General features: G+C 41.8%; 1 protein-coding gene across 1 annotated transcript in view; it reads right to left on the bottom strand.

Moving 5' to 3' along the window:
* Positions 1-16,479: 16,479 nt before the first annotated feature.
* Positions 16,480-25,451, bottom strand: part of LOC136370591 (leucine-rich repeat and calponin homology domain-containing protein 2-like) — a 37,660-nt gene continuing 28,688 nt past the window's right edge. Inside the window, exons 15-21 of the mRNA XM_066334093.1 lie at positions 25,364-25,408; positions 24,903-24,953; positions 23,772-23,829; positions 22,992-23,104; positions 21,710-21,847; positions 21,337-21,414; positions 16,480-20,250 (exon numbers count right to left, since the gene is read on the bottom strand). Of these exons, the coding sequence (XP_066190190.1) occupies positions 20,131-20,250; positions 21,337-21,414; positions 21,710-21,847; positions 22,992-23,104; positions 23,772-23,829; positions 24,903-24,953; positions 25,364-25,408 (603 nt within the window). The 3' untranslated portion in view covers positions 16,480-20,130. The remainder of the gene's footprint in view (positions 20,251-21,336; positions 21,415-21,709; positions 21,848-22,991; positions 23,105-23,771; positions 23,830-24,902; positions 24,954-25,363; positions 25,409-25,451) is intronic.

The following is a 25,451-nucleotide window of genomic DNA, read 5'->3' as shown; positions in this document are numbered from 1 at the left end:
ATGGCACTGGGGACTGAAGGAGTGCTTGTTAGCAAGAGAAGTGTCCTCCAAGCACCTGCACAAGAGTTGTGGTATTGCTGTTGGGTTTGAGGCACTGAACGAGTTGTCACTTCCCAGATGTCATTGATGGGAATGATTTGGAGCAGCAAAGGCAGGATCAGGCCCCTTTCCAGCTGCCAGGTGTCCTCTCCATTTCTTAGCAGGTATGTGGGTGGACATGCAGAAATGTGCAGTGCTAACACTGTCACCTTGAGAGCCCTGGGAATTTTGGGGGCAAAGGGGTTGGTTACGGGTGAGTTGTCCCTTCACTGAAATTGCACACTGCTGGCTTTTCCTTCTTACTTCCTGCAAAGGATGGGGAAAAAAGTCCCTTACTGCTGGTAAATGTATGGCCCTGCTTTCCGAGTTATGCAAGATCAGAGCTTAGCATTCATGTATTCCCATTGTGTAAGCTGTTTAAGCAGAAAAGGTCACACTGGCCACGTTGTTTGAAACAAATAAGAAACATTTGCCAGTGGAGTGAGGAATGCCAGTTCCCAAATGCTGGAACTGGGTCAATTCCTGAGAAAATTAGGTTGGAAAAAAATGCATGTTTGGGATTTGCAGCAATAGGGCTCCACCACACACCCAGCAGCACTGGAGGACCTGGGAAGGGGCAGAAGAGGGCAGGTCTGTGCTGAGCAGTGCCTGCTGCTCCAGCTGCTCTGGCCACATCCTGCCCAAAATAACTCCCTTTGAGAACTCCAGATGTTTTTCCCTTCCCCTCCTTGTGCCACCTGCTCTTCCTGCTCTGTTCCTGCCTCCACCAGGCTGGTCCTGCAGGAGCTCAGCTGAGGGCACGCTGGGGAGGATCCAAGCCCCATTCCAGCAGAGCTGAGGGGAGGCAGTGCCCATGGCTGGGAGAGCCATCAGTGGCCCAGGGCACAGCTCTGCAGAGGAGGAATAAAAAATAATCCCTGGTAAGGTGACGACGAGCTCGTGGAAGAAGACGTAAATGAAACCAGAGCAGCTCTGGCTCAGCAGCAAGCTCTGCCAAAGCTCTGAGCAATGGGCCAAGCCTGGTGGCATCACTGCTGGCTGGGCTCAGCCCCTCCCTGTGCCACCTCTCCTCAGGGCCCTGGCATCAGCAGCAAAACTCCCCTGAGCCCAGCAACGAGAATCCACAGGCATTCTTCCCCCTTTCATTGTCTGCCTTCTCTGTTGCAACACTGTTTGGAAGTTGACTTGTCTGGTTTGCTCATGAATGAGATTTTTTAGGATTTGTCAGCTGGGTGACTTGCTCCTGGAGTCATTGTGTGCTCAGGAACAACTCACAGCAACTTCCTCTAGCTCTTCCTGGAGCCTGGTCAGTTCCCAGGGCCTCAGAGATGCTCACTAGGGGCAAGATCAATAAAAACACTAAAGCTGAGGGAATGCAAGCTTGTAAAGATGCCACCAGGCTGAGTAAGAGATTTCAAAGAGCCAAGAATCCCCTGAGCTGGGCTCTTGGACTATTACAGATACGCAGCTGCACGCAGAAATTAAAAAGCCCTTCTGTAAAAAATTTGCTTCTGTTTGAGGAAATAAAGGAACAGCAGCATCAGTGCTGAAATACTCCATTGCAAATGGCAAAGCAGTTGGCAACGATCATTAATGGAGCTAAATATAAAAAATGGGCCAAATCCTTTTTGGTTGAAATATATTTGATGTATTCATCCCATTTGGGCTAAATTGGTTCTGTCAAGCAATCCATTGTAAACCCAGGTTAAAATATTGGGATGTCATAGCTCAAAATAAAAACTTTCAACTTTGCAACCTCCATGTTTAGAAGCAGCTTCCTAATCACTGAAATAAAAACTGCAAGGCTCCAGCTCTGAACAGACCGTTTGCTATAAAGCAGCATGTTTCATTTGATCCAGAAGGATAGTTTTGAAATTGCCATTGGCATGGAAAATGGATGATTTATAAAAACCTCTTAACTGCCTCATATTTCAGGGAAATCAGTCTCCTTTGCAGAATTTGCATTAAACAAGCCCTTCCCAAGGCCCCGGGATGAAGGGCTCAGTAATTCCAAGCAGAGCTGTGACCTCCAGCACAGAGTTATGGATTGCACTGGAGAGGGGTTGGCACCACAAGGACAAGTGCTAGGAAAAGAAGCATGGGGCACTGGTGACAGAGACAGTGTTGCAAGAAAAAAAATCCCTTCTTTGCATTCATAAATTGAATACTTAGGGCTGTTATGAGATTGCATGGAAAAGATGGAAGGAATCCAGGCTCTCTAGCAAAGGCCAGTGTCAATATTTATTTTTGTGGTGAGTGGAGACCTCAGTTTTCCATATTTCTTTGCTGATATCCTGGCTTAGAGGGCATCTTTTGGAGGGCCAGCAGCTGTTTGGATGTGCCTGTACCATGTGAGCCAGCGAGGCGGCTGTCATGGAGCTGTCTCCACCAAAATCTCTGCATTGTCATCAGTGTTGTTCCCAGAAAGACCCATCCCTCCCAAGGTCAAATGTCACACTCTGCCTTTCAGATGACTCTGGGGCAGCCCTCACACAACTCCATCCTCAGCTCCCTGCAACCCCTGATGAAATGGGCTCTGAGTGCTGTGTCTGCTGCCTTGGGGAGCACACTCAAGGATTCACAACCTGCTGGCTCCTGTCCTCACCCTGACTCATCCTTTGCTCCTGGAGCAATTTCTTCCACAGCCTGCACATCCACAAGAACTCTGACTCTCCCTCTGATGCAGCTGGGCTTAGGTTTAGCAAAGACCATGAGAGTAATCCAGTTCTGGTCATGGTGGGGTGTCAGGTTTAATAAAGAACTCGGTGACTCTACCCTGGAACTGCAGTGCATGTAAAACTTTGGTAGGAATAATTACCAAGCAGACTGAAGAATTAGGCAGAGCTGACCAAAGGATGAAGCAGTGCCTGGGAATCAACCTGCAGGAAAAACGGTTCCAGGGGCTGGGAGTGTGCAGGGCAGGCTGGGGAGATGCTGGAAGGGGAACAGGAGCACAGCCTGTGTTATAGATACATATTATAAAGTTACCTAAAGCACATAGATACAGATTATAAAGTATAGATTCACATTATAATATTAGCTTTTTGCAAATATTAAATACTGTATGTATATTATGGGAAGTTGTTGCCACATTTTTTACTTCTGCTATTAATGAAACTTAGAAATAAGGAGTGTGATGAAAAAAAAATATATATATGTATTTCTCAGGCAATAACATGATATTAAAGTAAAGCTGTTTTTGTAACATCCAAACCGGCTAAACCAGAAGGATGGAGAAAATCCCTCCACATTCCTGAATTATCTTATGAATGTTACTGACCAAAGCTTCAGGAAAGGAATTTACTGAACCTCTGTTATCAGTATCTTATCCAGATGAAGAAGGCCAAAAACTCCAGGAGAGGAATTTATTGAACCTATGGTACCAGACAGAATGGAGCCACTCACAGATGGATCTACCAGATAAAATGGTTGGAGGGAAGTTGAAACTGAACAAAGAAATTTACACTCAAGAGGAATGTTTGAATCATACATGTGAATTTATAAATATGCAACAGGCTGATACTTTTAAGGTGTGACCCTTCTCTTAGCAGGTGTGCCACTGGCTGAATGCCAAGTCGTCCAGCCATATCATATTTTGCTTTATTTCTGTCTCCTGGTTGTCTTTTCATTAAGAATTTTAAAATTTTACCAAGAAAGTGAACCTCGTTTTTCACAGCCTGGAATGCCAGGGCCCAAATTCTGCCACTAAATGCACCAGGGCTTTTTACAGAAAGAACTGAAGATACAGAGCTAGCAGAGCAACAGCTGAAACAGGCCATGAATACATCCAGAGGGAGATGTAAAAGAAGGTAAAAGTTATCTCCAGAACAGAAAGGCTCTGCCACAACTCCCAGAAGGAATGGGGGGGAACAAAGAGCTGCTGTGCCTATTTGTGCAGACAGAACTCTGCCTTGGCTGCTCTTGGCAGAGCTGGCTGGTCCCAGCACCATCAGCACTGGGTGCACTGGTCCTGCCAGGGCTCCTGCCTGGCTCTGCTGGGAGATGTGGGGCTCAGAGGGAGGATGTGAGTAGCCCTGCTCCAGGTAAAGGTTTGTGTGTAGCCCTGCTCCAGGTAAAGGTGCCATTTCACCTGTTGCTCCTGCTCCTCCCTGCCTGCAGGCTGGGATCTGTGCTGCCCAGAGTCAGGAGGAGCTGCTGACCCCGTGCAGGGAAGCCCAATCTGCCCCAGGACCACTTTCTGCTCTTCAGGGAGCAGCAGGCAGAAATAACACCTTGTATCCAACAGGCTGAGCCCTGCTGGAGCAGAGAAAGGACATCCCAGGATAAGTTGTTTTCACCCTCACCATCTCCCCCTGCCTGTCCTGCAGGCACCACATCCTCCTGGGTACCAGGTCTGACCGTGCAGGTGTTCATTAAGAGATAGAAATTTTCCATTTTCCTCCTCCCACCAAATCCACCAGCCTGCTGAGGGGGCAGGTGAATACAGCTGGCCCCAGAGGCTGCCCTAGGAGAGAGCAAAATCTTCCCACCACACGGCCTTGGGCTCAGCTTCAAGACTGAATTTACCAGAAAACGTAAAACCTTAAATCTTGGTGTGATCCTGAACCTGGTCTGAGCTGCAGGCACTGGAGAGGGCAGAGCGAGCTCCCAGGCTGGCTGCCATCCTGAAAACCTGAGTGCAGCTCTGTGCCAAGAGCCTGGGGCCTCTCCATGACAGCAGCTTTGTCACCAGAGTGGGTTCACCTACAGCAGCCAGGCGTTCAGTCTCCTTCAGCTCTGATCCTGGGCGGGGGCTGACACCTCACTGTACTCTCCTTGCTCAGCCTTTTCCCTGTGGTGAGTGCCCAGGTCTCAGCCCAGCCTCCTCCAGCACATCCTGCTGCCAGACAGTCCCCATCCCCACTGCCCTCCCTTGTGCCTGTTTTATCCCAGCAGCATTTGCCCCAAAAAGCAATTACTTATATGGTAAAAGTAATTATCCCCAGTGATAAGCGCTTCCAATCTCGTGTTCAGTTGCTCCAGAATTAGACATACAAAACCACAGGTGGAGAGTGGTTATTAAGGCAGAAACATTTCACGAGGAGTGCTGTCCCAGTGACTGTGAGAAGAGGGCTGGCAGCAGGGCAGGTTGGCCCCCAGAGTGTGCCTGGGGAGGGCAGAGTGCTGGGTAAGCAGGGACCCTGGCAGACAGGGATCGGCTGCCTCTGATGGCTCTGGCACAGGAGCAAAGGCAGCCAATGCTCCCTGCAGGGCATCCTAAAGTGAGAATAATCCCCTGGTTTCTTCTTCTCTGCCTTGTCTCTTAAAACTGATTTGTCCTCCACAGATCTTGGGATAAGCAGAACAAATTTCCCTTTCCTCCTCCTTTAAACTCCATCCAATGCCTTGCACCAGACACTTTACAGAGATGTTGGCAGAGGCGTTCTGGTGCAGTCAAAGTGCAGTGGGACTAATAAGTGAAAACCCAGATATTCTGTACACCCTGACCTGGGCTGCCAGGGGAGCTGGCAATTCCCAGTCTCTTCATTTTTGCTTCCTGACTTTGTCTCCAGTGGGGATGGAGCACTGCTGGGGCCGTGGGCAGGAAAAGGACATCCGCAGGGACACCAGGCCAGCCAGGGAGCCCTGGAGGAACCCTGCAGCCAGAATCTAATCCTGCCTTTGCTGCTGACAGCAGGATCTGGCAACCTCCAGAGGGCTGGGCACAGGGCCAGAGCCTGAGCAGGGCAGTTGGCACATGCAGGAGAAAGGGCAAGGTCCAGGTTATCCTTACAGACTGTGCTTGAACCCTGAGCTGCAGCCCTGGGCACGTAAAGCAGCGTTTTCCCCGGGGGCAGGTGGTTTTCCTGGGGTCTGAGGGGGCAGCAGTGCTGGGCTGCTCTTCCCAGCCCCGTGTGGTGACCAGGGATCAGCAATGCCAACAGCAGCCTGAGCCTCCATTGCTCACACCAACAGCTGACTGGTGTAGAAAGCTGCTCTGTGAAATGTTCAAAGCAGAGTTTGGCCTGACAGTGAACGAACTGAGAAAAAGATCTTAAAAAAAAAAAAAAAAAAAAAAAGGCCCAAAAATGCTGAATGGATTTGTTCTTATTTGTTCTTTTCAGAAGCAGATCACTGACACCTCCCCCAGGAGAGAAGTGTTAGCCCAGAATAACTGCTTGGCCAGGACAGACAGCCCTTGCATGGTATCTGCTGACAGCTCCTATCAGCAGTGCTGGATTAGGACAGGCTTAAAGGCTGTTAATGATATGAAAAGCTGTATAAATCTTTCTATAAAAGAAGATGCTTTAAGGAATGATCACTGGAAGGATTTCAGAATAGCCAGAATGTGGCTTGAAAGGGATGAGGCACATATTGGTGCAACCATAGTGTAAACACACAACTGTCTGAAAGGCTGCAATTTCAACATCACCCTGCACTCGGAGCAGATGCAACCAAACTTATTTCAAGAACACCAACACCAGTGTCACTTAAAGATAAAGGGGTGCCGGAAAACTTTCAAATTTATACAGAGATTCTGGCATGCATAAATCCATATTCTGCACTACAACTAACCAGCTACAGAGAGCTTCAAACATACACACACAAAATAAATTCATAACATAAAATAATCATAACTTACCTTCACAATTCAGGATTTTTCTTTAAGCCAGGTAACGTGTTAGACAAAATATGTTTATTAGGTTATTAAAAAAAAAAAAAAAGGAGTGTGGAATATTAAAAAAAAAAAAAAAAAAAAAAAAAAAAAAAGTAGTCCTGGATATGTTCCTGTTTCTAGAGAGCGAGCTTTGATGAGCTGCATCTGCCCAGGCAGCGTGGAAGTGTTCTGTGTGTAGGATGCACATGCAGAAATAGGGCAGCACCGAGTCCTCAGAGGCTCAGCATCCCCTCCCGGGCAGCACAGCTCATTGCACGTGTGGGTTGTGGCAAACCAAAGGCGGTATTACCAGGGACTTTCCTGCCCCTTGACGCAATTCGATGCGGAAAACCTTTGTTAGTGTGACCTGAAGAGCCCTGCCTGGCTGTGGGACACTGCAGGGACAGTGCCACGGGCAGAGCCCAACAGGGAGGGGCTGCTGCAGTGGGCTCTGGGCTCTGCCTGGGGGCTCTGGGTGCAGCCAGGGATAACCTTGGCAATCCTGGCTGTGCTCAGAGGGTGCAAGTCACTCAGAGGTCACAGATGTCCCAGCTCCTGTCACCTGTGCTGTGCTGACTACTGCAGCTCTGCACATCCTGGACTAACCTCAGCATCTCAGTTGGGCACAGGTGTCCACAGGCAGACGACTGCTAGGCTTCTTCATTTATAGGGAAAACCCCCCAAAAGTCAAACGCATGTGTCAGAAACTAAAACACTTCTTATCCAGTCAGAAATTCTGTTCTTTGGTCCTTTCAAATCGGATGGGGCTCCTTCATCAAAGAAAAACCTCGTTCCACTGTTATTTCCTGTGAGATATGCTTTGACCAAGGTACTGACCAAATTCCTGACTGCAGTGTTCAGAGAGCAATTCAGCAGCTGGGAAAAACTTTAGGAAAAATTAGGAAAAAAGATGAGAAAGCAGTTTCAGGAAGAAGTGACCGTGGTGGGATCCAGCTGATTCACTGAGAGCTCCGAGCTCCCCTGCTGAGAAAGATGCTGGTTCTGCAGCTCTAAATCTTTGTGCTGGAGGTGAAGGATGTGCTCACAGCACTGCTCCCCAAGGCACAGCTGGTTGGTCTTCCCAGCACTGACTGGCCAGTGAAATCAGGAAGAGGTTTGATCTCACCAGGTTTGTGGACGCTCTTACAAAGGTTTGTTTGCAGCAGGGAATACGGTTAGGAAATATCTCTGATGAGGGAAAAAGGGAGCTCTTCTGGTGGCACTGAAATCCCTGCACAGCCCAGGAGCAGGCACACAGGGAGCAGTGGAAAGGGAAGCAGAGGAGGAGTAATGCAGGGGGGTGGCTGAGGTGCTGTGCAGCTCTGTGCTCTGGAGGGCAGTGCTGGCAGGATGCAGCGCCAGCAGCTGCTGCAGGGCTGTGGTCTGCAGAGGGCCAAGGGTGGGACACCCAGACCCTCTCTAGGGGGTGGTTTGGCTAATCCCACTGAGCTGTGCTTGGAAGGGTGAGCTGTCCCTGCCCCTGGGTGCTGGGAGAGACCAGCTCTGGCCAGAGCTGCCCCTGGGATGTTGGGGACAGACGTTTTTGTCAGGTAATTTACCAACAATTTATAGAACTGATAAGGACTTGAGGCAATGTGAGCAGACCTGAAGTTAACACTGTTCAAACCTCTACAAAAGCACAACAAATTTCCAAAGCCAGAGCCCTGAGGGCCATTCCCATGTAAGTGTCCTGAGGATCCTGGTCAATAAAGGCTGTGTTGGGTTTTCCTTTCAGGGAAGTTCACCAAGCAGCATTTGCACTAACCACTTGCCTTAGGGTGACTTTATGATGCTTGTACCCCCAGTCACTTGTTCTGTTTATGTTGGGTATTATGTGCTGCTGGTAAGGAAGAATGAGTTCTCCAGTTCTTCAATTTCACCTGGAGAAGCTGAGAACTGAGGCAGGGCTCAAACAGTTTAAAGTCTGCTTTTGCCAACAAAAATATTGGCTTACACTCAACATCTGACATGTAATGCTTGAGAAATACAGAGGTCCCACGGGTACAGGCTCCTGTGGCTGTGCAGGATTAAGCTCAAAGATCATCCTGTTATTTCCTAGTTGTTCCATTTGCTGGCTTTCACTGTCTGTTCTTGGGGCTTGCCCTGCATTAGAGATGACTTCGTGGATTTGAATAATACTTTTCAAAAGATTTACAACAGGAAAAACAAACATTTCAACAGGCTTTAAGAAATACACCAATAAATCCTTCATCAATGTATTAATCAACTGCCACTTTCAAGACGGATTTTAGCTGATGGGGGAAAATAGAGAAAAATGTTTATTTTAATGAGGATCTCAGTAGTTTGCTTGCTTTGTCAACGATATTCCTTTACCCTGTGGGTGCAGCAATCTGCACTCTTCTAAAATTGAGTTGTGCTCTCCTTAATTTCCCACAGGATGTCTGAGCAGTGACTTTTTTAATCCAACTGCTAGCTGTCTCTGCAGAAAGCCCCTGGGAAGATGCCCTGAGAACAGAGGCACCCTGTGATGCTCTCTTTGGGAAGTCCCACTGCACACTGAGCCCCTGAACTCCCCTGCTCCATGGACTGGCTCAGCCCAAAACAAATGACATGGCTCATTACAACCCAAAATAGATTTAAACAAACCCAGATTATGTCAGGAAAAGGATAAGCAGGAAAGACATTCAGCCACTGAAGTGGTTACGGCGTCACCGCTCCAGGGCACCACCTCTAACTCCACAGGCTGGGATTGCAGGTGGCAAAGGAGAGCTGGTGCTGCTGCCCCTGGTGCCCACCCTGCCCTGCCCTGGGCACAGGGGCGAGCTCTGGGGATGCTGTGTTGGCTGTGAGTGTGCTGAGGAGAGGACAAGGGAGAGGGGAGGGCACTGCCCAGAACCAAAGGGACGATGCTCCCCTTGAAGCTAATGAGCCAGCCACAGCCTTGGCTTATCTTCCAGTCCACAGCATCTGTCCCTCACTGCTTTCCTATTTCCCAGTTTGGGAGGATCAAGCATAAACTACATGTTCCTATACTTGTAGGTTTTATTTCTGAGAATGTCTGGTATGGAAAACAGAACTCGGAGGTCAGAAATTCACGCCCTGTGGAGCGGTCAACAGAACACAACCACTGTGTTCTTCCTGCTGGGTGGGAGGCAAGTAAATAAACTCCCCAGCCTTAATCACTTTCAACAGTCTGATTTCAAATGCCTTCTTTTGACTTGAAGTTTGTCTCCTACACTGTCTAAAATTTTTCTGGTCTCCAGCAGCACTTCTTGTGGGTGCTTTTCATGGCAGCACCGTGCAAGAACCGTCCACTCAAAACTGTGAGCCCAACTAAAGAGTGTGGTGTGGGGCAGAGTTTAAAAATGCCTTTGGCTTCCTCCTTTGGCCCCTCAGAATCACAGAATGCCTGAGCACTTACCCAGAAAATGGGATACATGCCAATCCAGCTGTTCATTTAGAAAATATCAGAGCTTAGGATGCTCTTGCTTTTGAAGGAACATCCCACCCCTCTGTTGTGCCAGCTGATAGGAGTACCTGTGTGCTCCCCAGCCCTTTCCTTTTCCTAAAAAATTGTGGGATCAGAGTGCAGAAGCAGTTCTCTGGTCAAAATAAAGGGGCTTCACTGCAGGCAGAGCACAACCTGCACTCACAAGGGAACGCATTATTCAAGCTGCAATGTTGTCAAACAGATGGAATCTGTCAGAAGGTGGAAAAAATACCTCATGTTTTTGAGGTTTTACTCATTGTTGAGTAAACTGTCAATTTAGACAGGAATTTGTTGTGGTTCTTAAAAAGACTAAATTTTAAATAAATTGAGTTTTAAAAATTTGTATTTACAGAAACTAAATTTAGCCTTCTGTGTATAAGGCTTTCTTGGTTTATGTGAAAGTCCAAGTGAGAAAAGCCAGATGGTGGCGAGATTTCCTTCCCCATCTGTACCTGTGGCAACAGAAGTGATAAGATCTGTTTTATCTAAGCACATTTTAGCAATTTTGAGTTTGCTTTTAGTCAAAACAGAACTCCTTACAATTTATTGATATCTGAAAAGCGAAATAATTTAGCAAAACACCCCAAACACAGAAACAAAATAAACAAACAATAAAAAAACCCCACAAAAACAAAAAACTAAAAAAAAAAAGGAATGTACCCTAGCACATAAATCCTGAAAGAATCAAGTATTTTTCATAAATAAAATGTTTGTAATTTCAATTTATGCATCAAACACAACTCCTGAATTTGCAATGAAAGCACTTTGAATAAAATGTCAAATGCAAGTTATCAAAAAGAGCAGCAGCAGCAGTCTGTGTGACAAAGCTGTTTCTAAGCCAGTAGCAAAAGTCAAAAATGGGGAGTTTCAAAGTTCCTGAATACTCAAATAAGGCTCAATGATGCCATATCCAGGCAATGCACAAAAACTGATGGCACTGCTCACAGAAGGGCAAGAACACTGTAATAAATCAATAAATAAATGTAACAAATCAATAAATCATGGTTCATTACTGAGGGTTCTATCTGCTACCTCTCTTTTGTAATCCTGTTTGCATATACAGGAGGAAAAAAACTTTGGGAACTCCCCTATCATTTCACCAGAAAAAAAATATAGCCATCATTTAAACTAGTATTCCTGGGAAATAGAAGTTTATGTTGCTTGAGCCAAAAATTACAAAATTATCACTGTCCTTACTGGGGAAAGAACAGAATGCACTGATTATTTCAATACACAGTGAAAAGTGCAAGCTAGGCACATCAGCCAATGGCTCGTGGAGGAGAAAAGCTTTCACATAAACATTATTTGGAACTGATTTCAGTACTACTTATCTATTTCTAAATTATACCCCTGAGAGTTTCCAGAGATAATCCTGCTTTCTTCTGCTTCTGTTTCTTAGGACCTGGAGAATACAGGAAGTGTGGGAGGGTTTGTCTTATTAAGTATTCTTCAGAAGTTCATGCACTTGGAAGCTTCTGCTAGGAAACAGTGTTGGCTGTTGCTTTGCCTTCTGAGAGCTGGAGATTTTGGAGATCAAAAGACAATGGATGAAATGAACAACACAGCATCAGCCTATGAATTTATACCTATCTGGAATGTCACAATCCTATTAACACAAATTAAGATTTACACTGAAGAGATCAGTATTTCATACTCGGGCTGCAGAAGGATTTCAGCCTCCACTAACTGTGGAGAAGATAAATATTTGGAAATGCATTAGGAGAGAAAGCAACAGACATCTTTGGACTAGTGAAGAGTAGGAAGTTCAGCTCTGAAAGTTTCATGGAAGATAAAAATGGTGGTTTGTTATTGTTTTGGTTTCAACAGGGACAGAGTTAGTCTTCACCTTAAAATCATATAACCATCAAGGTAGAAAAGGATTCCTGAGACCATTGAGCTCAACCTTTAGCCCAGTACCACTGAGTTCACCATTAAACCCTTTTCCCAGTGCCACATCCACACAGCTTTTGCCCTCTTCCAGGTATGGTGATTCCAGCACTGCCCTGGGCAGCCTGTTCCGAGGCTTGACCACCCTTTCAGAGAAGAAATTTTTCCTAATAATCCATCTAAACCTTCCCTGGCACAACTTGAGGCTGTTTCCTCTCGTCCTGTCACTTGTTGCCTGGGGGAAGAGACTGACTCCCGCCTGGCTCCATTCTCCTGTCAGGCACCTGTAGAGGTGATCATGTCCCCACTGAGCCTCCTTTCCTCCAGGCTGAACCCCCCTGAGCTCCTCCTCCTCAGACCTGAACCTGAGTTCAGCTTGGAACAGCAGCTTCTGAACGTGGTATCACTGCCCTTGAACACCCAGAAAGTCTTTTTGTAAGAGGAAAGTTTTCTCCCGAGCTGAAAATGGAACAACAGACTCAAAGAATATCTCAGCCATAAGCTTCTCATTGGTAACTGCAAAAAGAAGGAAAAAAAACTAAGTTCCAGCTGCTAAGATGCTTTTGTTAAGGAATGGTGTTCGCTTTCTTTGGAATGCTGTTCCTCAATTTCTGCCTTACAGTCCCCAAATGTGCCCCATGAGAAAACAAAGAGCAGCTGGGTGTGTGGGGAAAACATATCTCAAAAGAGAGCATTTATTTTCAATATTCAGGTCTAAGACTAAAACTGTCTACATCTTTAAACAACCTGAAAGAAATTAAAATAAATTTGGTGATATGAAACACTCTGTTTAACCTACATTTGAATAACCCAAGTTGACCACAGCTCCAAAACCTGGCAGTTCTGTTTCCCTACTGCTGGATCAAGCCACTGATGACTGTAAAGCACACAGAATATGTGTGCTATGGCCAGAGCCAGCCCAGGGAACAGAAGGGAAGCACATCATCTCTGCCAGGAGGAATTCCTGTGCTGCTTTAAGGTTATTAGCAAGACTCAAAAATCTATGTTGCTCCAAATATATATGCAAAAGACATTGGGCAGTTTTCACAGGAAAGTGTGTAAATGTATATTTGCTACAAGTGAGGGCGTCTTGATCCTCATCTATTCTCACCACTGTTGGTCAAAACTGAAATCCCAGCAACACTTCAGATGTGGATGTGTCCTACTTCCCTGAACAGCAGCCAGCTTTGCCTTTGTTTGTCAGAGGATGTATCTCCTGACATACTGAGGCATGTCACTTATCTATCAGAATGACAACACAGACATTTCAGAGAACATACAACAAATTCTCATTATTTACTACAAATATATAAACTGAAATGAAATCAAATTGAATAACTTGACTACATGAAAATTATGAAAGTTTGTATTTTATACACAGTGTTATGTACACTGGTTTTGGAAATGTGGGTTTCATCCATGCAAATTTAATACAAAACACTATTTACAAAAGAAAGTAACAGTAAGAACAGTTTTTGAAAGAAACACGTATGTTGGAAGCTCCAGCAATAATGGAAATCCTGAAAAAAGGCTTAATACAGTATAGTACAAGTAGACAATCTTCAAAAGTATGAAAGATGCACTTTACAAGGACATGAAATGCAAAATCAATTGAAATGCACTATCAAAAATTTTGCAAGTATATATACAATCTGAGCATCTATTTGTAATGATCACTCTCCTGCTGTGCCCTCAGAAATACTTTTGCCACATCCTGCACACATTTACACATTGACCATTTGATTAAGTTGCATCTTTTGATTTTTATAACCACAAGTTACAAAATAACTGAATACCAACTGAATGATAACTGTAAAGCAATCACATTTTCACTGTTCCAGACATTCCATAACAGTAGAAAGTATTCACATTACTCCCAGTGTATTCCACCAACCCACCCTTTTTCCCTACACCTGTATGGGAATCTCAGCCTTGCCTTGCTGCTGCCACAGCCAAGAGCAGCCAGAGTCTGGAATTCCTGTAGCTGCAGGAATAATTCAGGTTTTACATCCCCTCAGCAAACACAGCTGCATCAACAGCTGCACGTGAGCAGTCCTGCACAGCCTCAGAATATGCATTAGTACTGAACAGTTACTCCAAGTTCCCATGCCAGATATGGTATGACCAAACCCTACAAATAAGAGTAATTCTGGAAATATTTCACTGGTTCACTCATTTTAAAATGAAACAAAGCATAAAAAGTATCCTTGTGGCATTTCCAAATATTCTCTATTTTACAATCTGCCTTTATAAAACTAGGATGGAAAAAAAAAAGTTGTCTTATTTCACAGAACTTGGAATGAAGTGAGGAAATCCTCCTTAGTCCCAAGAATTTACTTTGAATGACTGAATTTAAGCAATAACTGTTACAAAACTCTGGAGGGAAATTCTGGTCTCACTGAAGCCTCACAATCATAGACTTATTTAGGTTGGAAAAGACTTTAAATGGATCAAGTTCAACTATAAATTTAACACTGCCAAAATCAATTTTTTTTCCAGAACAATTACATTTGCTGTCAGTCTAAGCCACTCTTCTCCTTTAGAATTTCATAAGATACTAGAGTAGCCATGGAAAAAGTTTTTGGTTTTTGCTTGTTTTAAGATTAGGATTCTAAAATGCAAAGAACGCTCTGAATAGTCTTTTTTTTTTTTTTTGAAAATACAATTGGCTATATATAATTTGAACTAAAAATGATTGATTAGATGTCATTTTATGATAACTGGTGTTTTTCCTTAGAAGACCAAATAGTTTGCAGCAATTTTGCTGCCCTTTGCCTCTCATTCTCATGCTAAAAAAAAGGTCAAACCCAATGAGGGAACAAACACTTCATATAATCATAATTTTAGGATCACAGTTGCCAAAATTGTACTATGTGAAATATTTAAAGACAAGTAAAGCAAAGGGCATTTTATTATGTAACAAACATAGGAGCCAGAACTGCTCCTGTGCAGTGGCAAGTTTGATTTAAAATGCAATATATTCTCTACTTGAAGTGGTGAAGATCAGCAGAAGTTTTTTTCACAGGGAAAGAGAAATTTATCTTCATCTTTTACAAAACAAACCTGTACCGTAACACTGCTCATTAAGAACAGAGAGTTCACCTTTCCCTGTGTCTGTAAATTAATTACATGTGACCCAATGTGCTGCACATGGAACAAACCCAGCAATATTGGTTGCATTCCCTCATGGAAGTGCATCAGAGCCACGGTGCTGTTTCCAGTCAGAAAAGGTCTGTAAACTTTTTGTTAAAAGCTTCCTCTGTCTCACTACGTCACCCTCTGCTGGCGAAAGTTCAGTACTGGTGAATATTTATTACTGATTACTCTCCAATTATCACATGGTGGTTTTGCTCAGGTTGCAGCATCTAAGAACCAGCAGGTGTTTGTGTCAGAGCTGTCCTGCACAGACCTCACTGGCACAAAGGCAGGGGATGACCAATGGCACACGCCAGGCTCCCTGCCCAGTGCTCCCTGCACCATCAGCCGTGCTTCCTGCAGCCCTGGGACACGGCTGGCCAACCCAAACAGGCTCTGCGAACACAAAGATGGCAAATTCTTTGTTCTAAGCTCTACTGAAAGCTCAAGATCCTCATCCCTCAGCTACAGAACACACCCCTCCTTGCCAAGACTGAAGGCATTTCCTGGTGAAGTGATTCAATGTGAAATAACTCAGAGCACTCTCTGCTTGGACAACTCTATCTTGCCTTTTCCATTACTCAATGACATTTTTTAAATTCCAAATTTGTGTGTGTTGGGCTGTGCTTGTTTGCTTTTCAAGTAGAGATCCTCTGTCAGAAACAGACATTAGTCTGACTTGGTGAAGGAAAAGTGACATTTGATTTGCCGATACCAAACCACATCTCCTATCTCCAGACATGCTAAAAACTCCCACAAGCTGCTTTCATTTGAAATCAGTGCAATCAACCTTTCAAATAAACATTTAAGGAATCAGCAAAAGGAAGAAGGGCCAGACCTCTGTCCTTCTCTTCAGTACCAACATTTCCATTTAGTGAAAATACATGTCTTCATTTTCGTTTGAATTTGGCTACAGATTTATATCAAAATCTGAGGAGACTGCCACTAAATGAAATGGTATTTGAAATAAAGTTCTTAGTGCAGTAAAAATCTAATGGTTGTCCTCACCAACAATTTTACTGAGGTAACACACCTTCCCACCTCTCTTCAATATAAGTTTTCCTACCATCTAAATGCTGTTTGCCTTATCACAAAAAAATTATTAAATTAATCCACATTTTACATAACATTTTACAACTTCATTTGACTTACCAGAGGTCAGTATTTAAGTCAAGAATCTGACACTAAAGTTTGCTAGTGTCAAACAAGTTTAAATCATGTTTGCCATGGTTTCCAGCTCAGGTGTTCCACAAATTAACAAGGTGAGAATCTACTGAAGTCATGGGTAAAAAACTTGCCTTGACTTCAGAAAAGACTAGTACTAAAAAAAACACCAAACAAAAAACCAAAAAAACCAAGCCACAAAACCTTATATTTCATGTGAGTTGTTTATTGTTTCAAATCTACTCCTCCCTATTTTATGCTCACAGTTTTTGGTTGTGTTTTGGATGCAGATGCAGAGTCTGGATGGTTTCTGCACCCCCAGCAGTGCCCCAGTGAGCACACTGGATCAGCAGTGCTGGAGAAGATCTAAAGCATTTCTGAGATACTCTCTGGGAAGACACCACACTTCACAAGGATTATTTTACTATCACTGCTTTAAAACCTCATCACATCTGGGACATTATTGCTCAAGAGAAAGATCAGTCTTGTGTGACATACTGCATCCAGTGACATAAACCACAAAAAATACACAAGGCCAGAAGCCCTGCCACTATGCTGATTCACTCTGTAATTTACAGTTCATGCCACATTATTGCAAAGTTTATTAGGAAAACTTAATGCACCTTCCTAAAGCTTTTAATGTTGACTTTTCTTCATGTGTTAAGTGAAAATAGGACAAGTGCAACAGGAACTGAGCAGGCCTCTGTTTTTAACTACCCCATCAGCTGTATCAAGTACTGTGTAATGGCATCACATCCTAAAAAAAAATGGAAAAATGGCTTTCTCAAACACTAGGAATGTTTGGAGCAGGGATTCTGGAATCACAATAGCTCAACAGTGCCACTGGAACAATTTCTTAAAAACATTAAAGAAGGAGGGAAGTGGCCCAGAGTAACCAACAACATAAATGCACTAGATCTGAGAATGAACAAAAATTAGTAAAATACTGGGAATTCAAAGGGAAGGGAGAAAGGAGCAGAGTATGGAAATTCCTGTACAGAGAAGACACAACTATTTTCACTGGCTACTTGGAAATGAAAACTTAAAATTCAAATCTTTTTAGCATCATTTTTGAAATTGCTCTTAAGGAAATCACAATAGATACAAGCCAAGGTTAGGAGGATTTTAGATCATCATTATTATTATTTGTAAAAGCAGTTAGAGATGAGAAAAAGATTCATCCAAGCACAGTGATCTTTTCTCAGACTGCTCCTACGGGTACTTGAAGGCTTTAATCTTTGCCATGCTAAAAGGGAAGCCTTGGAAGAATCATAATTATCCCTTCCCATAAGCAAGAATGCAGTCTTAGTAATTTCCAAGGAACAGCAAAGCAAGACTGTTGCTAGCAAGTCTGTGGGGAAGAACTGCAGACAACTAAAAAAGAAAAAAAATTGTTTTAGTAGTTTTCAATTTAAAATGAATACCTATGTTCATACCCAGTTTTCAACTTAGGAGTTTGAAAAACTCCTTAGGAGTCAGCATCTGCCATACTACATCAAGGGAATTCTTAATGTTTACACTGTGATGTAACTTATTAAAATTAGTTCAAGAAGGAAAAATGTTACCTTAAGATCAGAAAATATTTTAAATATGACAGTGAAATAGCAGTGGAGATCAGTTTTCAGATAACTGAAAGTGACAATTTATAGTTAGCACTTCCATGGCTAACACTGAACCAGAACTTTGCTCTGGTAGTACAACAGTGAAATAAAAAGGACTTACTCTCTTTGAGGGGCTGGGTTTTTCAAACGTAGCAGGCAAGCATTTTGCTTAGTGAATTAAACCTTTTTCATTAGCTTTTGCATGACTTTTCAGATAGTGCCTTTAATGAAAATAGTGACTGAAATTGTTAAAATAACCACTGAGAAGAGATACAAGAACCAATTAGAGATAGATTTGAAATACAGAATTTCAAATGTCAACGCAATCCAGTTCCCCTAAACACATACTTATCTAACCCTAAGATTTATATTCTAGGACTTTGAAAATTAATTTAGACACCACTCTCTCCATAAGCTGTGTTTTAAGACAACATTATATGAACAATAGTGGATTTTAACTATTACATGTACACTAACTTATTTCAATGGATTTAAAAATAAATGGGATTTTTAAACTTAATATCAGAAAAAGGTTATTTTTCCTGTCAGCTACTGCCTATAAGGACTATGGTAGAAGGAACAGACAACACTCCTCCCTCATTCTTTTATGAATTATCTTACAAGGGGTCTTCACCAATTGGAAAGAACAAAATCATTATGTTTGGAAAACATATCCCTCAACTGAAAATAACTTAGCTTGAAATAAAAAAATCTGTGGCTGTCAAAAAACATTTTTAATTGAGCTATCTATTGATGAAGAACAAACGAATACAAACAAATCTACTATTAAAATTATGGAATTATTTGCAACTTGTTTTGAGAACAACTCAACTGTTTCAAAATGTTCTCAAAACACCAAGAATTTGTGCAGAAGCAAACCCATGAACTCAGAAGTCTCCAAGAACCAGCACAGTGGAATTGTTTCCTTTTCCCATTTATCAATGGATCCAATGTCTCAGCACAGTGACATTTGTACAAACTGACCTGTGTGCTAATGCCACACTCACGGAAATTACACAATAAACCCTGCAAACACTAAAAAGATAAACACTGATAGTTCCCAGCTAAATTATGGATATACCTGTTGTAAAAATGTAATGTGAGATCAGGAGCAATTACACAAAATCCTGAACATCACAGCGTAAACCTGAGATTTTGGCAGTTTTATCAAAATGTCCTAAATTACTCTGTATGAATCACTAGTCCCCATGTCTTATTCATCATGTGTATTTGTTTGTCCCAAACAAAGAAAAGTAGACTACTTTGTTTTTGTCCAACAATACATTAAACCAAAAGTAATTAGGTATTATTCAAATTAAATATCATAAATAAAAGTATTTACAGTATTTTCTGTTAGACAACAAATAACCAATTAAATTGTGCAACAAACTTAAAACACCCAACATCAAAAATGTGAAGTATTACTTAAATCTTCACATACTGATTTTACAAAAAAACTATTAAAATATTAAAAAATTTCCATTTTATCTATTTTAAACAAAGAAATTTCAAAAATGTTTAAGACTATTAAGAGTTATCAATTACACAGGCACTTCACAGGTAAACAATCTACAGTACAAACGAAAAAAATATTTGGCACCAACCTAGAAGACTGGAAAAACTCAATAAACTGTGTCCTTTTCTCACTGTATCCTGTTCTGTGTAATCACCAGACACTCAGACTCAATACTGGCAATGTCAGAAGTGCGTAAGTGACAATCAGGAGTGCAAAAAACAAAGAATGCAAATATTAAGCTTTCAGAGAGTGAAAGGGGATTACAAGTGATCAGCTGCTCATGTTTTTACCATCATAGCATCGCTACATTTTTGTCTTATCTTTAAATCAAATGATTGATTCGAAAAATTAAAGTGACGGGGGGGTGTGCTTTGTACTTCCCGAAGTAATTCAAACAACATTTTCAATGTAAAAAAAGAAATCCAGCATTTAACTCTAACACTGAGATCTTAACTGGCAGCTTTTAACTTAACTAGAAAGAGAACCTGATGCTGCCACATTCTCTTTGTACATCCAATCACAAAAGGGAAAAAAAAAAAAAAAAAAACAAAGGATGGTTATGTTCTTTTAACTGACTCCAAGGTTTTCACACACAGCTCGAAGGTAAGGCTCTCTACAGCATCTGGACAGGGTTTAGTTTTTGATGGCTTGGGTGTTCCTGTGCAGGAGGTTGAAATGCCCCAGAGCAATCCTTATCCACAGAGCAAATGGGAAGCTGTCTAGCTGCCAAGGAGTCGTGTCACATGGAGGAAAGCTGAGATACTTTCAACGCAGGCAACTCAAGCAGAGCTTGAACTGTGAGGCCAACCTTCACCAGACCCCTTTCCTCCAGAATGTGATGAGGCAGGCAAAGTCTCTCCTGCAAAAGAACACAGGACATTTAACCAGTTCCATGCCTTGGTCCCTAGCATGGGGAACAAACACATTCTCTGAAGCCACACACATCTCAGGAAGAAACCTGCAGAGAAAACCTTTGACCTTATAAGTGGTTCTCTACAGCAAGAGAATGGGCAGAAACTTGTTCTAGTTATGATCTGTTTAAAGTGTTAAACTGTGACAGTGTCAGAACATACATAAAAGACTACTAAATTCATAAAGTAAAGGACTTTCCTTTCAAAAGCAGAGTAAGGAAAAGCTGGTGGGTCCTGTTGCCTCAGTGGCCTTCTGCTCCCTTCCCGTTTTGCAGACTTATTACTGATCTTTCCCCTAGGATAACTTAGAAGTGCTGAGAGACCCAATAATGAATCATTCTCCAAGAGAGTCATCACTCAGTCTCAAAATGCAGCACAAGCTAGACAGTCTTCCCAACTGCCAGCTGGTGTTACAAGTCATTCATGAGGTAAATGACAGCACCTCCAGCTTATGTATAGTTTGTGGCTCCACATGAGACAGAAGCTATGGCAGAGCAGTAAACCAGCTTCTAAATCTAGATCAAGAGACTTTTTTGTCTCATAATACACAGGACATGACTGAATTTTTAGGGTTTTTACCCCCCTCATAAAAGGAGGTAAGAGAATAAACTTGGGTAACAGAAGCACAAGTAATGGGCTGCAACTACAGCCATGCTAAAAAAGATGGCAAATCATTCAGGCTACAGAGTTCTGGAAGTGCAGGATATTTCCTAGGCAGACTGAATTCATGCCAAAGCAAGTTACTAAACTCAAGACTTTCAAGTAAGAAAACATCACTCTCTCAAGTCCATTCCTTTGTTTAGATTACAATATATTTTGGAGGTCAGTGCTATTTTTGCTATTAAGAACTTCCTAGAAACCCATAAAGTAGCTTCCTCAAGTTCACCCCATAAGCCTGGAATAGAATTTCTCTTCAGATCTTCAAGTTCTCTGGTCAGTGTCATAATCACTACTGCTCCCTAAATAAAGTTCCCCAAACTCAGTATTTGCTGATGTTTTCTGTCGTTATTAATAAATCAAAGCAATTACTGTACCTGTGGAACGCCCAGTTTCTTACAAGCATCAAGAAAATTTTCAACATTTCTTCGGCACTTTGCCATGCTGAGTTTAGGCTGTGAAGACAGGATATTACATCTTCATCATACATTCATGAAGGAGTGCGTATTTCTGATGTAAATTCACTTACAGTTACTAAAACACAAGACACATTCTATGAAGACTCAGTATGACGAAAATCGCTCTTAAACTAAACTTCTGAGCCTCATCTAATGCTTCTTCCAGAAAAACTGAAATGAGTAATGTAGCAAATTAATGCAGTAAACATGAGTCACAATGCTTTACTATCAAAATTCTAAACTGTTTTGATGTAAGATGCAACAAAAATGAGATAAATGATTTAAGTCTTACCACTGCTGGCGATGGGACGTGAATGCTGGCAACAGACCGTGGCCTTATGTGATTGGCTAAATGGCAAAGAACCACCCCATCCATCAACGCTGCTCCAATGTCATCTGGCAAAATTACCTTCAACCTGGATTCAAGATTCTAGGAAAAAGGCTGTAAGTGAGTTACTCTCAACATTAGCTGATTTTTCTTTTTAAATCCAGGGCATTTTGAAGCATGTAGATGTTCAAAAGGAATATTGTAACGCTAAAGTGAAGTAAACAGAATAAATTCACACTTCAGTTGGTATAAGCATCTTTTTCTCCTTGTAGGCCCTGTGTTCCTTTTGTTTGTATTGTTGGGTTTTTCTTGTGGTTTATGGCATTTTGTGGGGTTTTTTTAAATGACACAACAACAAACATGGAGAAAGACATTCTGCCATCAGTGACTAGAATACACAGCTCTCAAGTCCATACAACAAACTCACTGCTCAGAACAGGAAAGCACAGAACTCAAGGGCAGAAGTGTTATGCTGAGTATGTCATCACTGCTTGGTGAGCAGAATCTGTCAGTTGAAACCATACAAGATTTTATGAGAAAGAGGAAAAGAAAAAGAAGGGAACACAACTGTGGGAAAGGCTATTTGTACAGATGAAAGTTAAACTAGGGTGGCCAAAGGCCCAAAACAGAGAAGGGAAACAAAGATTTTTTTTCAATCCCAGGGAAAAATCACTGCTCAGGAAGTGAACCAGACAAACCAAAACCACCCTTCATAGAAGACACACCACAAATCAGCACTGCCCTGAAAAGCAGAGCAGCTATGATTTTGTTAACTCTAACTGCTAAATGCCTTGAACACTGAAGTACACAAAAAACAATTTACTGGAAATATGAAAAGTAGATCCCATTCAGGATTCCAAAATTTGTAGCACAACTTTCTACAATCAAAAAGCATTTAGACATTTAGAAAACAATAATCATTTTTCCTCAAATCTCAGGTAAAACAACAGCAAACACAAGGAGATTTATTATCTCCCGAGGAACAAATCAAACCTCAGAAAAAAAAATCATTTAACTTTGTTTTTTAGAAAGAAAACAACCCTAACTAATTCCCAGTTGGTATTTTGGATAGACCCGAACAAATACCAGTGTAGCCTGTTAGATGAAATTCCTTAGGAAGAAATACCACCACAAGGGATGCTCTTGTACAACTGCAGCAATTTGGAGGCCTTTAAAATGAAGGTTTAAATTGTGGTACAGAGCAAACTAAACACACTGCAGCCATACAGTGAATGATGGTACCTACACTGCGAAGCTGTCTGATTTGTTCCCTTTCTTCCCTTAAATGTTCCATTTTCCTCCTCATGGTAAACCCAGGATCCACTGCACCATAGTCCTGCCGTGAGGCACGGCTGAAAGCTGTCAAACATGAGGGAAGTCAGTCAGCAGAATTCATACAGAAAACATTCAAAAACTAAAGCACTATAACTGAGGATAAAAGCAGGGAAAAATACCTGCAGGACTTATAAGAACAAATATATTTAAGCATCCTGCTAGAAAAGATGCTGCCTATGAAATATCTTTCAAATAAAATGCAGAGATCATTTTACTTAAGTTCAAATGGATAATTAGAAAATATGGAGACTGAACTGACTTCAATACTGAAGTAACAGTATAGGACATACAACTCCACCTGCACTTCTTCAAGAATCTCAATCTAGCTTTGAAAGTATAAGAATTGTGTTTTACTTTTAATCAAGTAGAAAGCCTTTAAGCCATCAAACCCTTAAGAACAACTGTGTACTGTTTCCCTGTTCTTTGACAGTGACTAAGTATGCAGAAAATAAAGGAGTGGGAAAAAAAAAAAAACCTTAAAAAGTCATCCCCCCCAAAAAAAGTCCAAACAAATCATTCTGCAACTCGAGGAGTTTCCAATTATTTGTTTGCCAAAGCAGCTGTCTGTGCCTTTCCCAGTGCTGTGCAGTGATACTAAACTGAATGAACTGCTGTACTGTGACATCTGCTATGCTTACTGCCTCTTGCAGCCTGGGAAATAAACACACTGTGTTAGAGAACAGCAGCTTACCTGACCTTGGTTTGAGACCAAACGGACCATGAGTGTTACTATCTGTCCTTTCATAGTCCTGTTAAAAGAGATGAAGTCAGTTTTCTTTCACTCATTAAAAGAAATAACTTTTGTTCCCATCAAGATACTGTTTAAATTATTCTTGCCTAAGCAGAGTCCTCCTGCTTAACTGTAGAAGCCTTTTGAAGAGGACAATATAAAATAAATTGAATGATCATAAACTTATTACATACAGATAAAACTGTCATGATTAGAAAGAAAAGCAGCACCAGATTATCTAAAATCTATTGCAAAATATTTCAAACTACTGCAAACCATTCTGTGAACAGAGTTTAAGCCAGCTGTAAGCAGATGCAAATATTCTCCCAATGTTTAGCATCAAAACACTTCTTAAGAAATATCTACTTCTAGCTATGAGGACAGGTTTTGCTCCTTGCACCACCACAAAAGAGAAATGTACTCAGTATCTTGGTATGTACATGAAATATCTTTGTTTCATTTCATATACCAGTGTATTCTGGTCTATGTTTTAATTCTGCTCTCTCAGGCTCCTTACTGAGAAGGAGGTGCAAATGCTAATAATATTTGCTTTGTTTTGAGCTGAGCAGTGCAGTGCTCTCACAGTGAGACTCCAAGCACAGCCACCCCTGAATGAAGCTAGAAAGCTGCACCACAGAGCTGACACCTGGGACTGAGAAGGATGAAACTCCTACAGAAGTTGTCAGCACCTTTGGGTTTCTGGTAATGTACAAAGTACTAAACTTCAAACCCTTTCAGTGACTATGTGCCCTGAAATCTTCCTTAGGAAGGCCTATCAAATCTGGCAGATCTGATTTTTGTCTCATTAGTATTTTCATCAGGAAAGATAATGGAGACAAAGCAAAACACCTTTCTTCATACCAGTCAACAAGAACTCTAGAGGAGGTCAGAGTTGCAAAGGTAAAGCAAGTTGTAATATCTGCCTCCAGTTTCTATCTCTTTTGCAATTTTTATTATGATGAAATACTTCTAATTGCAATTTCAAAGGAAACAAGCAGCTTTGTATCTGCCTGTATCTGTATGAAAACCTGGTGACAGCAATGAACACAAAGAAATGTTTGTTGAATGAAAAACAAACGCACAAACTTGTACCTCAGACGACACAGGAGACTGTGGGGACACATTAGTATTATCACTGTCTTGCTAAAAAGAAATCAAAGAGATGAAATTATAAAAATTAAAATGATGATTGAACAAGAAAAATGAAATTATGAAATACATATGACATGCAACATTTGTTAAGTATGCTACAAACTGGCAGCAACCGAATTTTAAAATATGTAAGGCAAGGAACCACTGTTTGCTGTTTATGTCAAATATCAGTTTTACATCACCTCTGCTTGACAGGTGAATTAATTTTGCTATTTCCAAAGCAAGCAAATGTCCTACTGCTCCCCAGCAGGTAATCATGATCTTTTTTTTTATTTTTTTTTTTTCAAATAAAGGAGTGTAATAGTTATTTCTGCTATGGCTTTGGAATGCAAAGTTAATTTCTTCCAAAAAGACGAGAATAAATTTATTTCTTGATATTTCACACAATTACTACATCTCACCTCATCATTTTCATTTCCACTTGAACTCTTTCTGGAAGACTTATACTGCAAAACACACACAATTGTTACTTTAAAATGAAAGCATGGT

This window comes from Sylvia atricapilla, chromosome 21 (assembly GCF_009819655.1).
Source record: "Sylvia atricapilla isolate bSylAtr1 chromosome 21, bSylAtr1.pri, whole genome shotgun sequence".
Classification (NCBI taxonomy): domain Eukaryota; kingdom Metazoa; phylum Chordata; class Aves; order Passeriformes; family Sylviidae; genus Sylvia; species Sylvia atricapilla.
This window is presented reverse-complemented; position numbering and strand designations above follow the sequence as displayed.